The sequence below is a fragment of the Hyalella azteca genome, unplaced genomic scaffold (assembly GCF_000764305.2).
Source record: "Hyalella azteca isolate HAZT.00-mixed unplaced genomic scaffold, Hazt_2.0.2 contig5430, whole genome shotgun sequence".
Lineage (NCBI taxonomy): Eukaryota > Metazoa > Arthropoda > Malacostraca > Amphipoda > Hyalellidae > Hyalella > Hyalella azteca.
This window is the reverse complement of record NW_025935620.1, coordinates 123,126-140,931: the sequence shown is the minus strand read 5'-3', so window position 1 is coordinate 140,931 and position 17,806 is coordinate 123,126. Positions and strand designations below refer to the sequence as shown.

The 17,806-nt window shown below is 39.6% G+C and overlaps 1 protein-coding gene across 1 annotated transcript in view; it reads right to left on the bottom strand.

The window, feature by feature from the left end:
* Positions 1-8,534: 8,534 nt before the first annotated feature.
* Positions 8,535-17,806, bottom strand: part of LOC108669226 — a gene marked incomplete at its 3' end in the record, with an annotated part of 119,708 nt that continues 110,436 nt past the window's right edge. The window contains exons 4-15 of the mRNA XM_018156530.2: positions 16,622-16,712; positions 16,103-16,235; positions 15,613-15,740; positions 14,430-14,521; positions 13,852-14,056; positions 13,270-13,397; positions 12,680-12,685; positions 11,370-11,533; positions 10,662-10,808; positions 9,827-10,023; positions 9,216-9,395; positions 8,535-8,612 (exon numbers count right to left, since the gene is read on the bottom strand). Of these exons, the coding sequence (XP_018012019.2) occupies positions 8,535-8,612; positions 9,216-9,395; positions 9,827-10,023; positions 10,662-10,808; positions 11,370-11,533; positions 12,680-12,685; positions 13,270-13,397; positions 13,852-14,056; positions 14,430-14,521; positions 15,613-15,740; positions 16,103-16,235; positions 16,622-16,712 (1,549 nt within the window). The remainder of the gene's footprint in view (positions 8,613-9,215; positions 9,396-9,826; positions 10,024-10,661; positions 10,809-11,369; positions 11,534-12,679; positions 12,686-13,269; positions 13,398-13,851; positions 14,057-14,429; positions 14,522-15,612; positions 15,741-16,102; positions 16,236-16,621; positions 16,713-17,806) is intronic.

Here is a 17,806-nt window from a genome sequence, read left to right as displayed (position 1 = left end):
ATTGTACTATGGTGGTATCTGGATTAATTGTATTATTTTGGTCTCATACTTGATTACATTACGATAATCTGCTTAATTGTACTACGATGATTTGTGGCTTAATTGTACTACGATGATCTGTGGCTTAATTGTACTACGATGATCTGTGGCTTAATTGTACTACGATGATCTGTGGCTTAATTGTACTACGATGATCTGAGGCTTAATTGTACTACGATGATCTGAGGCTTAATTGTACTACGATGATCTGAGGCTTAATTGTACTACGATGATCTGAGGCTTAATTGTACTACGATGATCTGAGGCTTAATTGTACTACGATGATCTGAGGCTTAATTGTACTACGATGATCTGTGGCTTAATTGTAATACGATTATCTGTGGCTTAATAGTAATACGTTGATCTCTATCTAGAATTTGAAACAAGAACCAACACCAGAGGCCACGGCTATAAACTAAAAAAACTGCGTTGTAGCACATCCATGCGACAACATTTCTTCTCGCTTCGAGTCACCGGCATGTGGAACAGCTTCCCTGAGTGCATCGTTGACGGTCCGAGTATGAACGCCTAGAAGAGACTAGACGAAGCTATGCAGGAGCATATGTTTAGTCTTAAAATGCACAGCAAATTACGGATCAGGCAATAAGTCCAGCAGCTATCTCAATCAATCGTCAGTTATGGAAAGATCGGGTTCCAAAGACCGGATCCCTTGTGGAATAAAGTCACGAAAAGTACAAGAATCGGCAACAGGCCATGGGCCTATTTCTTCAGTGCCGATACTTCTAATAAATTCTATCTTAATGTTACAACGATGGCCACCTGGTTAATTGTACTTAAACGATCGTTAGTTACGTACGTCCAACTTTGATATTCGAAAAAATTTGTGGAGCTTTTGTAGAATTTTATTTCCCCTTCAAAAAGTGATTTTTAAAACAACGCGCAATCAATACGAACGTGGAGCCATATGAAATGAAATAAAGTCTCTCATCGACGTTTCCGATTGCTTTTTGTAATAAGATAAAAAATAAATAGGCTAAAAAATAAGGCTCGATTGACGAATTTAAGGAAAATATAAACAATTTCATCATTTAATATATATTTTCTATTAACACAGTGGAATATTTGCCTTACAAAGTCTCTTTATGATGTGAACATCGGACCAATAATTTGCTCGCGAGCAACTTAAGTCTTCGGAGAAGCCCTCCAGTTTTGGGAGCTGTCTGCTCGAGCTGTTTGTCAACGGGAAACTTCAACCAGAAATAGGCCAACAAAAATTCTTTCATGAAATAAGTTCCCCATAATTGCTGTCATTTAAAATACATGGAAAAATGAAAGTTAAGTAGTGATACATGAATTTTTAATAACGGAACGTTAATATAAACTAACGTGCAAAACAGTTTCCGAAACGCGGTATTGCCTCTTTCTGAAGACGCATAGCTCGATCATGCCATAACGTAACCTCATAACGATAAGGCAGTATTCTCTTTGAAAACGGTAATTTAGATTTTAATAATTATTGTTAGTACTGTCTATGCAATAAATTGTAACTACAATTAATCATATGATGAACAATTGTTGACCCGTATTTCGCTTAAAACCGTAATTTCGGAAACTTTCTACCGTTTCAAGTAGACGTTTATTCTTCAGATTAAGACTTTATTTGAGTACGTAATAGAACTGAAAAAAATGTTCAGTTTAAAAATTTTCCAATTCCAATTGAAAAAAAATTGAAAAAATTGGTCAATTTTTCTGAAAAAATTCCACTCGGTATTTTCAATTGAAGTACATCCAAGGCAGAGGTAACTTTTTGCTTCTGATTACATAAAACAATCAAAATTCTCCCGCCAGTGAAAAATGTACGAAAAAGTAGTACACCAAATTTCGAATTCTGGAGTGTCGAGATGAAACGATCATCGGAAAAAGTTCCAGGTCAACACTGAATAAAAACTCGTGCTGCAATAATATATTTCATGTGTAAAAAATGAACTAAATTTTTTGAAGATGGGATGCAATTAGCATGACTGCAATGAAGAGGGAATGATATCAGTATGAAGGCAATTAAGAGGGAATGTTATTAGCGTAGGTAAGTCGATAAAAATGGAATGTTATTCAACATTTAAACTCATTGTGAGAAGAATAGCTGATCCACGAAATTACTTGCAGGTGGACCATTTTAGCGGCTGTAGTAGGAATAGTGACATCGCTGAAGCATCATAGTAGTCGTGACGTAGTAAAAGCATCATACCCTAACAAAATTTGGATACGGGCCCGACTCGGCAACAGGTGCCACCTAGGACTCGTGCAGCAAGTAAATCAGCCGTCTATGCTTGCTTTCGCCGGGCTCGATCAAGTGCAACCTTTAAGCAGCTATTTGAGCCCCGCATGGCTAAGCTTCGGCCGACCCTTGTCATACTCTCAGGCGGAAAGGAGATTGTGACCAGAAGCTAATATCGATCATGTGGCCAAGTAGACCCAGAATAAATGTAAGCCGAGTGCAGCGACTCTTGGACAAAAACCTGGACGCTACCTGAATTTTGTTTGGGTAGCATTAGTGACTTGTAGAAGCATAATAGTAGTATTAGAAGTAGAAGCTGCGCAGAAGCCCAACCATAGCAACAGGTTAGTTATAGCAGCGCAAGCAGTGCAAAGATCATCAAGCATGTTTCAGCTGAGTGATGACGCCATATGTTTCGGGAATAAACATGTACCAAGGATTTGAATGATCGTCATCGTCAAATAAACGATCAGCAATTAGAAAATAGTAATTAATAAACAAATAGCTCGTGCACTGCAGAACATTGTTAGAGGAGGTAAAGCACAGCAAGATCGCATCTCTTTTGCTTCGAGATATAATAATATGCGTTTAAAAATTGCTTTTTAAAGACAACACTTCTGAACAATCCAGTATCTTGGATGTTACACATGTACAATGAATTTCTAATTTCATTTTCAAATATTGAAAAAAAATTATTCTTCAAATTTTTTAATATATCAAAATTTTGTAAATTTTAAAAATTATTTATTCTGTCAATTGATTCATGCGTTGTCTCTCTCTGACTTTATGCAATTGTGCAAAATTTCAGATTAATTGGACAGGTCAAATTGTGTCATATATGCATTATAAGATTTGTAGGAGACGAAATTATTTTTTTAATATTGAAAAAAAAAATTTTTAATTTAGAAAATTATTTATTCTGTCAATTGATTCATGCATTGTCTCCAACTTTACGCAAGTGTGCCAAATTTCAAATCGATTGGACTGGTAGAAGTGTGTTAAATATCGATTATAAGATTTGTAGCAGACAGACAGACAGACAAACAAGAAGTGAAGTTAAAGAGAAGTGTTGTAAAAAACAAACTCAAATTGTGAGACGACCCAAAACAGGAGTCAAAATAAGATAATTGAAAGAAAACTTTATTCCCTGACTCGGCGTCTTCACTCAACAAGAACAGCACAAATACGTCCGAGTTGCCGAGACCTCGCGAGGACAGCTAAGCCAAGCTTTGGATACATGCACGCGCAAGTTGCCGCACAATGCACACAAGAGTGCATAGTGTGTAGTAGTGCTATGCGTTACTATGTACAGAATAGTCGCTAGTCACGATGGAAACTCGATATTCTAGAAGACATGAGCCGCAACAGCAGATTGAGGAATAAGGTCCCTTCAAACTTCCAATTCACGTAAAAATTTCATCGTCAACTAAATGTCACTTTTTCCTGGAGACTCTATATGCATAATTACAATATCTGACGGATTTCTATGTTGATTGCTTTTAATTAAATCAAGCAGTTAATTTCTGTGTTTAGATTCTAGGCATGTATATAGTTTTAAGCAGGAAATAATCGTAGGCTTATATGCCAACAAGTTGAATGGAATAACCTCGTTTAGGCTGGAGCCATGTCAACTCCTCCAACAATTGGGCAATCACTGTTATTAAATACCTTCAGCTCCAATAGTACGGTGCAATAGTGTTCAGCAACACCAAATATTGACTGTAATGTAGTAAACATCAGTTTTCCAGCGCAGTACATGCGTACAGTTCAAATTACTCTACCATAAATAGTTAGTACAGTAATTATAATATACATCCACACCGATTCCACTAATCATATCAATAGCAATCAACCAACCATGCAGTCTATATATAAGTACCGAGCTAAATAGAACTACGACACAAAGCTGCATCAGCAACACATTATTCTTTAATAGAGCTGTCTTAGTAGCACCTACCTAGCATAATAGTAGAGAATATATCATTCAAGACGTGGTAATTGCCAATTACACTTAACAATTAAACTTCGTACATGGTTGGCATTAATCATGTCTTGTGCATTAACGCACGTGCTTCGCAGCGTAGATCTCTCCCAACACCGCAGAGCTACTAAACAAAATAAAGCTTTAAATTTCTACACACTCAAAGTTTCCTGTAGTTGCTAACGAATATTAAACACAAATGTTCATCAAAAAACTTACAGTTAGGTGGGGTTCTGTGAACAAGTCTTGTATAGCTCACGATTTGTTCTGTACATGAACTACAACGCGGTACACGGAAAAAAATACTCCGGGTTCTCATTGAGCACTGGAGTAATGCACACCCGAGTTGTCGTTAGTATATTACTTCGAGTTCTCATAGAGCACATAGAGAAAATTGCGTGCACGATGAATCTCTAACTAATAAACAATGTATATATGGAACACGTGACACATGACTTAGCACTAACAAACTATAAAGCTATTGTCTAAATATTCTATAGGCTAAATTAGAGAAGCCTTTTCGATGGCCCCTCAAGTGACGACCGCGCTCTTAATAATTGATCATTTTATTCATGATTCTTGCAATGACTTGCAGTACACAAAGAAGAATGCGAACCACAACAAAGAAATACTACCAAAGAAATAAAGAAACCAAATCTTTCGCCTACATCAGTTTATCTTAAAAAGGAATAAGCTAATGAGTTAACCACTAGTTTTTGCTGGCATGCGCTAAAAAATAAAGTACTTTAATTGTGTAATGTATTACGAGCTAAGTATCTTGTAAGAGCAAGATTGAAACAAATTATAAGGCAGCAAAGTTTCTCCTCGAAATGGTAGTATCAATAAGGCAAATGCACAAGAGGAAGCTGATTACAAAGTGAAGACACAGAAATGGTTTAAAAGTACAATAAACGATTCTTAAGATCACTTAAAAGTAAATAATTGGATGGTAACGCTGAAAGAAACACTGAGTTCACACACCAAAATTATTAAGCTCACTACGCCAAGATATCATAGACGCACGTAGCTTAGCACACAGTTTCAATGTTTCCTTTTATTTTCAGTGGGAAGCAAATGGCATGGGTAAAACATCGCCGAGAATGTTGGCACAATTGGTTTTAGCATTTTTTTCCTTGGGATATTTCATCAGATTTCTTATAAACAATCTCGGCAAAGATGCGTGGTACCTCGCGCGTGTGAACTCTATCTACCAACCAGAATTGGATCAGAAACTATGTCATCTTGGCGCAGTATTACAGTGCCTATAGGAACTAACATTACGGACGAGTATAGTCAACATAAAGAAGCTCAACATAGCACGCACTACATACATTAAATGGAGCTGCACTTGTTTGATATGATCGGTGAGGTTGGACTATACGGTATAAGTTAAAGGCCAACGTGCAAGTTGCTGCACTAACGTAAGCTAACGACGGCTGAACGTGGTCAACTCTCGAGGCATTAATCTCACAGTAAATAAAGTTTTGGTTGCTTTGAAAAACGACAAATCTTCATATTTTGCGGCCCACTTTCCTTGATTCTGCATCAACAGATCTTCATTAAAGCTTGGAACCCCCAATAACTGCTAGACGGCAGCTAGATTTCAGCAGTAGAAAAATTATTATATGTCATACACGAGAGAAATTTTGAAACCTTAATGCAACCTTCGAATTGCCCCAGCACGATGCGCCATTACAATAATTAATTATAAGAAACTAAATGACTAAGTTTCCTTGCTGAAGTAATTGTTTAAATGGAATCCGTAAATTCACTTGTCGGACCCCAGTTGGAATTGCCGAACAATTGCCAGCAGAAAAGTTTTAACTGCAGCTCAGCTGCTCGCGGCCTGGGAGGAATTCCTAATCCACGCAAAAAAGTTATGTAATGAAATAAATTTCAGAAGAAGAGAGCACTCTTAGAATATTCAAGACTCCCAAGAGCCTAATAACACACCGAGACTTAAGTTTATTATTTGGATCATATCTTCAACTAGAGCTAATTGCTAAGTATATATGTAATAAGGTATCGTATTTAACATGGAGTTCAACTACATTAATTTCAAACACAATATGCGCAGTATACAGCGACTATCTTAACGGAGTGTATTATGGTCCTTGCTATCATTAGATGTTCAATTCCAGCTTTCCAGATTGAAATTTGAAAAATGGGATGCAAACTTCAAACTGCATCGAAAAGCGCATGGAAAGCTATAGATGTCAACGAAAAATAAATTCAGAGACAGATACGCAAGGCGAACCTTCCACATATACATACTGCTCTTTGAAACTGATGAAATGCTGATGATATCAACAGTCGAAATCCCTTTGAATCACTGGAATGTCGTCGAGTGCCGTGAAGCCATTAACCGGCAAAACCTGCGCATTTGACTCAGCCCACGGAAAATTTACCACGACCAAGCGAGAAACCCACTACCATGAGCGTAGGTCCCAACCATAAAAAAAAGGACACAACCCGAAAGGAAGCCCAAAACCCAGAAACAAGGCCACAAGCAGGAGAGAGGGCCACAACCAAGAGATTAAGCCATAAGCCAATGAGAAAACCAATGAAGATGGTCTGAAAGCGAAGGTTATGGCCAAAGAAGATAGGGTTCAAGCCCAATCTTCCAATAAGGTTTGGCTTTAACCTATTCATTGGCTTACCTAAAGTACGTAGAGAACACAACCTGAATGGAGAGACAATCGTCAAAGAAACTGCAATGACCAGAGAGAAAATCCAGAGCGGGCAATGAAGACATCTCGACGTTAATGCCATAATGTGAAACTCGGGAGTCACGAACACGTGAAAAGACCACAGCCAAAGGGGCAGGCGATGATCGTGATAAAAAAAACACGGCTCGTGAATTTTTACGATTAAACATTCCAGGAAACTGGCAAATGTTTACGCTTCTTCGTCGGAGTCACCCAAGTTCAGTGTCTGGAGCCTCTTGAGGGCATCCATGGGAGACATGGGTGTCTGAGGCGGGCTTTGATAAACCTCATTGACTCCACAATCAAGTGTTCCAGGCCGACAAGTCACATTCACTTGCGGACAATCGAGATTTCCAGTGTCAGAATCCTGGTTTGTAGGTTGACAATTCAGTAAATCGTTAAATCCGGTCTGTGTAGCCCATTTTTGTCTCTGATGCCGGAACACCAAACTGCCTGACCGTGCCCCACGTTCTTGCTCCTCATCCTCATCGTCTTCGTCCGACGGGTCTTCCACATTTCCTTTGGTACCCAGCGCTGGTGTGGTAGGAGACCTGACCATCCCAAGGGAGTGTACCGGACTAACGTCACACGTTGGTGACACCAAGGCTTGAACTTGGCGACTGGAGAACGGACAGTCCGACAGCAGGTTAGGGGAGGCAGGGCTACCGGGCGTGTGTGGGTCAATGTCTGAGTTGTTGTAGCGGTGGATGCTGTTGCTGAGCTGATGGCCGGCGTTAAGGGGAGTGATGTGGCGGTGAGCGACGGCCTCGCGCTCTGCAGGCTGAAGAAAATCCTGCGAAAATACTTTATTTATTTGACTTTAAAGTGATGCAGCACATGAAGCATAGTCACTCTGATTCTAGCCTCTAAATGATGCAATAAAGCCAGTAGTCTGGATATTTTTCAAATTAATCTCAACCATATATATATCATGAACCTTAACCTCCATGAATTTCGCCCCCGATCCGGGCATGATAATGCCCCGATCCATACAGCTGGAATTGTTAAAAAATGGCACGAGAAAAATTCTAATGATGTTGAGCATCTCATTAGGCCACCACATTCACCAGACCTGAATATTATCTAGCATTTATGGTCGATTTTAGAGATGCAAGGCAGAAGTCGATTCCCTCCGCCATCTTCTTTAAAAGAGCTGGAGGAAGTTCTAACTGAAGGATGGGTTAAAATTCCTTCGGAAACAATGCACAGTTTCTACGAATCAATATCTCGGAGAATTGAGGTTGTAATTGCCGCAAAAGGAGGACCTACACCAAACTAAAATATATTGTACTTCTAAGGTATTTCCTTATTTGCCTAACCCCTGTATATTATATTACACAGTAACACCGGAATAATCCCTCTGTTTACTTCCTACGAACGCCCTTTTTCGCTCTGATCACGTTTCATTAGCGCCACCTCGCACGACTGCTCTGAGCCTTTCGCTGCACCCGCAGAGTGAGCGCGTGATCTCACCCGCAGAGTGAGCGCGTGGTCTCACCCGCAGAGTGAGCGCGTGGTCTCACCCGCAGAGTGTGCGCGTGGTCTCACCCGCAGAGTGTGCGCGTGGTCTCACCCGCAGAGTGTCCCCAGCGCCCCCACTGCCGCCCCCAAGCGTGGGGTGAGCATCCAAGCACTTCTGGTACCGCAACTGGGATTTTAATTATAATTTACAATTAGAAATTGAAGTTCAGATTAAAATTCGAGAGGAATAATCTGAAGATTCATTATGATATATGAAAACTTTTGCACATAATATCAGTTGCGGTGATAATTTTTAAATGTTCAGTAGTGGTAACGGAATTATTTCTAAATGTTAAACTGCGATAATTGAGTTATTTGTAAGCATTCGAGTGTGACACTAAAAGTATTAACTATAATTCGGAGATGACAAGTATTATAATAAATGCCTTTACTGTCATTTAACATAAAATCATACTGAAAAACCTGAAACAATTTCAATTACTTCCTCCCAGGCAAATTAAATTGAAATTACTTTGATAATGACATAATTTTGTTAAGAGAACGTTTAATAAACGTCATTGACACGTCAGATGAACGTTCAATAAACGTCATTGACAGGTCAGATGAACGTTCAATAGAAGTCATTGACACGTCAGATGAACGTTTAATAAACGTCATTGACACGTCAGATGAACGTTTAATAAACGACATTGACACGTCAGATGAACGTTTAATAAACGTCATTGACACGTCAGATGGCTGGAGTGAATTAATTATGTAATTATGAAACCTTGCAGGCGGCCTCGATGGTCTTGCAGAGCGCTCCTGACGAAGGCTCGCAGAAGAAGACGTGCGCCACGAACTGGTCCTGCGCGTTGTGCACGATGAACGCGCAGTGGTGCACGTTGCGCCCGATGCCCAGGAACGACAGGAACCGAACGCGGCACTCCGAGATCACCGAGTTGTCCTTCTGCTCGACACGCGTTGTATTGTACTAGAGAATTGCTTTTCTACTCAGTAAGTATTATATTGTAACGATGTTTTGTTTTGCACTGTGATTATTGCTGTGTGGTCACACCTGCTCGACATGTCAGTCTGCTAAGACTAATCAAGACTCTCTACCGCCTGCACAGGCACTAATCTCCCCCTAAGTCCAGGCAAGACTCCTCCTAAGCCAAGGCAAGACTCCTCCTAAGCCAAGGCAAGACTCCCCCTAAGCCCAGGCAAGACTCCTCCTAAGCCAAGGCAAGACTCTTCCTAAGCCAAGGCAAGACTCCTCCTAAGCCCAGCCAAGACTCCTCCTAAGCCCTGCCAAGACTCCTCCTAAGCCCAGCCAAGACTCCTCCTAAGCCCAGCCAAGACTCTCCCTACGCCCGTCCAGCTCCCATGGTCAACACGCACGACGTGGGTGACGGTGATGGTGGAGGGGGCGACGGCGACGTTGACGGGGGTCCAGGGGCCAGGGTTGGCGTTGACGGCGTCTTGGATGGCGCGGTTGATGACCTCCATGCCGCTGGGGCGCGACACTTGCAACGCCCCCACGTACTCCGCCTTCACCAGCTTACGAGGCTCCTCCATGGGCGTCGGGAACGACTGGCCTACAGACGTAAACAGCGTATCAATTTATCCTCTATCTTTTGATAGAAACCATAGGTCTATAGGGATGCATGGCAATCAGTATATTTAGGTCTTAAAGGATAAATGGCAATCAGTATCTTTAGGTCTTAAAGGATAAATGGCAATCAGTATCTTTAGGTTTTTAAGGATAAGTGGCAATCAGTATCTTTAGGTCTTTAAGGATAAATGGCAATCAGTATATTAAGGTTTTTAAGGATAAATGGCAATCAGTATCTTTAGGTCTTTAAGGATAAATGGCAATCAGTATCTTTAGGTCTTTAAGGATAAATGGCAATCAGTATATTTAGGTCTTTAAGGATGAATGGCAATCATTATCTTTAGGTCTTTACGGATGGCATTCAGTAACTCTCGGCCTTCAGGGTCGGAAAGAGAGCGCATTCATATAGACGCGTGCCTCTTAATTTAACAGCGATAACGGCTGAATCACAAGACCGTTGATGGTTTTGAAACAGGAAAGTCATTTATATTAGTAAAAATGGCCATGATCACAAGACCGTTGATGGTTTTGAAACAGGAAAGTCATTTATATTAGTAAAAATGGCCATGCATGACGTAATAAACATCAATATAAGCAATCTTAGGCACCCTAATGACGTACCGCTGAGGAGAGAGTTGTGCCGCTGCACACGGCGCCCCTCCGTCGGCAGATTGCAAGGGCGCGCCGCCCGACCGAAGGCGCTGTTGTTGTTGTTGTTATTATTGTTGTTGGCACCCGCCAGGCTGTTGCTGCTGCCCATGTGGGAGCCTGGCGAGGAAGAACATTTAATTAATTAAGAACATCTCCAATATTTTAGAAGCAAAAAAAAACGGTAGTCAAATTCACCATATCTTCATCGGGAAAATTTTTACGAAGATATTCTTAATTTACTCGGGGTTTTCTTTGTTTTTTTTTTATTCAGGGTTCACCCACAATTTATGCCAAAATCTACAAAGATTATATGGGTCGAATATTTCTGTCGTCTAAATATATTGCTTGAGGTTTATGGGAGATGTGCGTGAACTAACACGATTAATAGATGATTAAGTTGACTTAAGAAATTCTGCACTTCAAGTATATGTACTGTATATAAAACGCTCGTTGTATGTTTTTCGTAAATAAACGTCTATAAATATGACTTTAAATAATCACTAAATCACAATATCAACTGCAGCAACACATCAATCTGCTTTCGTACAATTAAGGGAATTAAATTCAATAAAAGGCTATTAAAATTAATTGAAGGGGGGATTAGAGGCAATACACTGCAAATACGTCAAAATACAATTTAATTTAACTCAAGGCAAGGATCCACCCTGCCATTCTCACCGAGATCGCCCTTACTAGCGGCCTGGTTCAGCGAGCGCTCGATCATGATCTTCTTGCAGATGTCCCTGAGCGTGTTGGCGATGGTGCGCGCTGGCGTGTCGCAGCGGAACACGTGGCACATATGCTTGCGTGACACGCGGTCACGTGCCACGTACGCGAAGTCTCTGTGCATACAATATGCCACGTGTGAATAGTGGCGGGAATAATCGTTTAATATATAGCGAGTGAGTTGAGTTATGAATGCTGAATGAGCAGTTATCAGATTTATCATTTGAAATCTTTAAAAAAAGAGAAAAAGTGTTTTTATAACAAAGTTTTATTTCAACATACATTATACTGCGAGTAAATATTAAAACAATTGTCATGCAGGCACGAATAACGCTATAAGCAGTCAAATCAATGTACGGATACATATTTTTAGGTCTAATTGTATTAAGAAATATTGATGATGTGCAAGTCATTGCACCCGCGTTCACTGGTTTCTTGCAAATTTAGCTTGAATAACTTATTTTTCTAAATATGTAACATTAATTAGCAAAATGCCAGCTTCTTTATGAAAAAACGCATTTAAATGATTTTAAGTATGCAGGACGAGCCCAAGCAAGTACGATGATGGTAGCATAGCAAACCAAGCAAGCGGAAGCGCAGTGTTGCTTAAAAAAAATTCACTGGAATTTTGGCCAGTCAATTTGCTACAACAACCAGCTAGGCAAACTTCACGAAAACCACGACAAATGCGTGCAATAAATTAAATGTGTTGAAGGCTTATGTGCATAAATGTTACAATCAATGGCATAAACAAAGTTGAAAGTCGTAAGAATTTTAGAAAACATACATAAAAATGAAAGGAGAGAAGAAGGGTCATTCACAGCAACGAAAAAGGCAATAACAAAACAAAAGTGTGAAGCAAATCATCAAAAGAACCTTAAAAAGATAACTAAGAACATGCGAAATACGTGCATAAGCCAAAGAGTTACTCGCTAAAAACGCACGTTTTCGCATATAGAGAAAAATGTTTATGTAGAAATTTCAGAAATTATAATTTAAAATTAGAAAATGGATCATTGTGGAATTGAAAAAGTTTACAACATAATCGGGGACATTAAAAATTGCCGTGATCAAAACGAGTAATGTTTGAAAGGAGGAGAAATTTTGTAATTTAAGAGTCTAGTGCAGAGGTGCAGATAACGTGTGGTAAGCAAACTCATATCTGCAGTGCAACACTGCGGGAATGTTAAGTAAAATTATAAACAACACAGAAATGAAAAGAAGATACTGGAAGTTTGGCTCCATAGCATCGGCGAGATTACCTCTCCCTGCAGCACCAGGTTACCAGAAGACGGCAGGAAAAAGAAACCAAGATAAAAAAGTGTTAATTTGGTGCGATAAACCATGACCCCATTTAGTAAATGTACACGAACAAAGTCGAAGATAATCAAACCTAAGGAAACACTAAATAGGTTTTAATCATGTTCTTTTTAAATATATTGTATTATACTTCAATTTGACAGGTACAGGACCAGTAACTCTGCTACTCTGCGGCTATCACTTGCACTTATCAATACAATGCCGGTAAATTTAGATCTATAATTAATTTCCCACTTGTAACCATTTTCCTGGTTTGATATTCAAGGCGTGCTCAATGTTTAGTATCGGCTATACAATATTACTCACTATAGCAATAATATTCACTATAAAAATAATGTTCACCTCAACAATAATGATTGCTATAATAATAATATTCACTACAACAATAATGATCGCTGAACTATAATATTCACTATCATAATAATATTCACTACAACAATAATGTTCACCATAACAGTAATGTTTACTATAGCAATAACATAGATCATGCTTGATAACTATGAGACCAAGACATGACAGCGCAGGATCAGACCTGCCGTTATCGCGCCCCACGCCCCACACGCGGATGGTGTGGATGGGCTGCGTGTTGAGCAGCGTCAGGTTCTCAGGGTCTACGAGCTTCAGGGAGCCCTCGTCCAGGTCCATGAACAGGTCCTTGCCCTGAACATGTCATTATAAACACTCAACGTTTTGACTTATTTCAATTATACGTAGCAATTTAAATCACGCAGATTACCTCGTTTTACTAACTATAATATCGTACAGAAGTAATCAAATTACCGTTGTTCAAACGACGTCCGCCATTAAATACAAACTAAATATTTAAATCTAGGCACATGTAATCAGCCGCTCTCAGCTAACAGTAAAAATAATCGGTCTATTGTAATATGTCAATAAAAAAACTGAGTCGGCAAATGCGAAAACAAAAATATTGATTGGCCTACATCACTTCCTCTAACGACTCCAGTAAATTCGTGAAGCTTTAGTGGGTTTGTCAGCTACCGTATCATTTCATTTCCTTCTTACTATTTCCTTGGTGGTTCAAGTAACCTTCATTTCCGAAGAAAACAAACCTAACAAGAAGGCGATAAATTATACAGACAAGAATACTTACCTCGCCCCAACAGCCGACGACGTCCATGACGTCCCGGCGCCCCATGCTGAGGTCGACGATGCATCTGTTGACTGCCTTGCTGCTGCGCTCAGGCGTGAGCTCCTCTTCAGGCACCTCCAGCCACCCCAGCGAGCGCACGGCAAAACGCACGGCGCGGCCGCAGCCTGCCTCAGACAGCTCGCTGCGCACAGGATAGCTGCGGCGTCTGCGCGAGTCAGGGCCATGGAATAATTCTCTGTGCGACTTATCAATAGCCAGAGACAATGCAAATATCGTCCGCGAGAGTTATATATAATCAGGAGCAATAGAAGTAGAGGCATCAGTCATATATATATACATTCCCAGGCTATGGAAAAAAGGCACTAAAAAATATTTATTAGTCCTCCTGTCCCAACGGTAACACACTTTCGGCAAACAGCACTGATACGCCTTTTTGTCGGGCCAAACAGGGTCAAAAAGACCCACTCAGGGCCAAAAGGTGCGTCGCTATTTGAACATAGTTTTAATAATTTCTCTGAGTGTTGACAAATTAGCATGTGCGCATCAATGCCCTCCTATCCTGCACGCGTTAGGCTCACTTGTAGGCGTTCTCAGCGGTGTTGGTGGAGCGCGGCCTGAGCTCCGCCAGCTCAGCGAGCGCCGAGCTGGTCGTGCTGCGCGGCACCCCAACCTGAAAGGCAGCAGTACTTTACACCAAAACATCTCATATATTCTTAGTAGAATATATTAAAATGGGACTGCCTCTTAACAATTAGGTTGTGTACACAGGAATATTACGGTAATGCTACCAAGTACGTTGTACGAATCGTAACCCGATCCGGCAATCGAAATTGAAATCATTCAGTTTAGTATACCATGATATTATCAAGATGATAGAGACAATATATTACCAGTTTAACAAATCACAAAGGTTTATAATTATTATTCGATTATTTCGTCATGAATATTGTGGGTATTATAAATCCTTAGCGCTTAGCCGCTTACTGGTTGGATTTGCATCATTCGAATTTTAGATCAGTCTGCAATAGAAATTTTTCTATGAAGAAGTTGATTTTTTCCAGAAGAAAACTACTCAATTGGATGGGAGACATTCCAAATATTGAAAACTCAACGGAAATAAATCCTCAAAGAAATTAGCAGATATTCTCATAAATACACTTTGCCCCAAAACTTGAAACTCGATTGTTTTACGTGATATTGTTTGCGGTTCACTATACTGCATGAGTAAAGAAATAAAATATGAATAACTTAATTATCTACCGGTCATTTAGCTACAATTTTGTTCACGCTTTCAACTGTAGACGGCAAAGCAGGAATGTAAGGTGATGATGGCAGCTGCAGACAAATCATCGTGAACATTCGCATGGATAGTGTCCTACTCGACATACATAGATATACCCATACATAAAGTTTATGAAACTCATGAATGGTATTATTCTGTGATGATGTTACGATCACGTAAGTAGTTTTTTTTACAATTTGACGGCTGCGCGCGCATTTGCTAAACCCGAAAGATCTAGGACATTTCAAGCGGAAATTTAATACGAGTTTTCTTCGATGCGTGATTGCGTGTTACTTGTGATTATGTTACGCCATGGTTTTATGAAAGACATCAACAGAAACAGTGCAAATGCGCAGTATAGCTCTCTACATAACTCAGGATGAATTCAACTACGTTTTCCTAAACTTGGATAAACTGAATGTTTTGTTTCATTTGTGAAGGAATTGACCGGCAAGTCAGGGGCGCTAATACCAGCTCACCTGCTCCTCCTTGATGCGGCGAGGGGCTGCGGAGGGGGGCGGTGGGTGAGAGGGGCGAGGGGCAGCAGTGGGAGGGGTGCGGGTGATGGTCCCGCTCTTGATGTGCCAGTAGTACGCACCATCATTATCTGCACGAGTAAAAGTGAGTCTAATTGAGAGCACTATATATAACTAACTAACTATTTTAGCCTGCTGATTACTCTAGTTTATAAATCAGCTTGTTGCTGATTACTCTTATCTACACCAGCAAAAGTGAGTCCAATTCAGAGCACTAAATATAACTGTTTTAGCCTGCTGATTACTCTCATTTTAAAGCCAATTATAAACATTTATTTCAACTCCATGGAAAATCAGCTCATTGTCAAGTTTAATTCCAACCTGCTCAGTCTCTGACTTCACAGTACAACAAAATAAAATTTATTATTCATGTTTATCCTAATAATAATCATTATACAAAAAGCATGATGATAACGAGACCTGAATAACTCACCTTCGTGTTTCTCCCATCCCGGCGGCAGCGCCTGCTGCTGCTCGGGGGAGTCGCTGCTGCTGGGGGAGACGCTGCTGGTCTCGGGGGCACCGTCCCCCGCGCGGGGACTCTTCATGGGCAGGGCGTATAGCTCCTGCAGGGGGACATGATTTATTAATTATAATCATGCTTGGTTGTAATAATTATTAATCATAATAAGAAAACGCTGCATCGAACGGACGCAGAATGGGCAATTCTTAGTTGATTGCCTCGCATTTGACTGTTGAGTGTAAAATATATAAAGCTAAGGCAATAAACTGAGAAAATGTTAAGTAACGTAAATCAAAATATGTAAGCTAATATAAGCAGTTTCCTTGTGATCGAGGAATGGAACTTGATGAATTATTCAAGCAAAAAATTGCAAAAAACATGCGGATGTGCAGTGAATGTTGGATACACGAGTAAGCCGTGGTAACATTTTCATTGTCATGAACAAAGTTTGAACCACTTTCTGTATCCCCGCTGGAGGTGTGAACCGACCTGTCCTTCCCCCGCGGTCATGTGGGGGATACCGTCCCCCTCCTGGTCAGCTTTATTGTCCCCCGCCACCCCCTCTAGCAGGCCAGGGCTCCTGGTACAAGTAAAGTACAAGTTAAAATCACACGGAACAAATAATCTTGTACAAAATACAAGGTAAAAAAGAAACTTTATAAACCGTTATGGTGCTTGCGGCTTGATACCAATTTATTACTCATATTGATAGTTCATCTAGTTTCTGGCAGCAAATAAATAGTAATAGGTATAGTACGAGATAGTATAGTAGCATTATAGTTTTGTAATATAGTTAGGTACCGACACGTGCATTTATTGTATCTCAGAATATCTTGACAACTTGTTCAAAATTCCATACTGAAGAATGGATAACTTAATTAAATTAAAATATAAGTTATCCACTTAGTTTAGAATTTAATTAAACTAGTCCTGAAATCGAAGTATATCAGTTACCTTTTGAAAGGAAAATAAGTGTAAAATAAATGCACATAATTCATTAATTGGTGTAGGTCACACTGAATTGATTAGTAAATATGAAATTTCATATAATAATCGCATTATGATTGCAATACATTGATTTGCATTCGCCCATTTCGCGAATACTGTAGCAGAAAAAAATAAAAACAGACTCACGTTGAAAAACAAACCTGGAAAAATAAACCTTTCAAAAATAAATAAACCATTGAACAACATAGACTAATATTTTAACATCAATTCATCACAGATGTAATCATTCTTCGTTTGAATGAATACACACAATATAAAACAATTAAAAATTCAGAGAGCAAATAATTAAAAAAAAATATGAAACAAAACACAAGTGAAATTAGAGCGCTAGAAAATACAAGAAGCCACAGAACAGAAGAAAAATAAAAATACAGAGCCATAGAACTATCGCCGTGCGGCATTGATGCAAGTAATTGCAAATATGCAATTACATGGCAAACAAATAATTGCAAATATGCAATTAAATGGTAAGCAAATAATTGCAAATATGCAATTAAATGGTAAGCAAATAATTGCAAATATGCAATTAAATGGTAAGAAAATAATTGCAAATATGCAATTAAATGGTAAGCAAATAATTGCCGCCGTCAATTATTTATAATAATTCAAATAATTGCCCATATAAATATTAACAAAACAATTATTTCATCATGGCTGTCAGTGCAA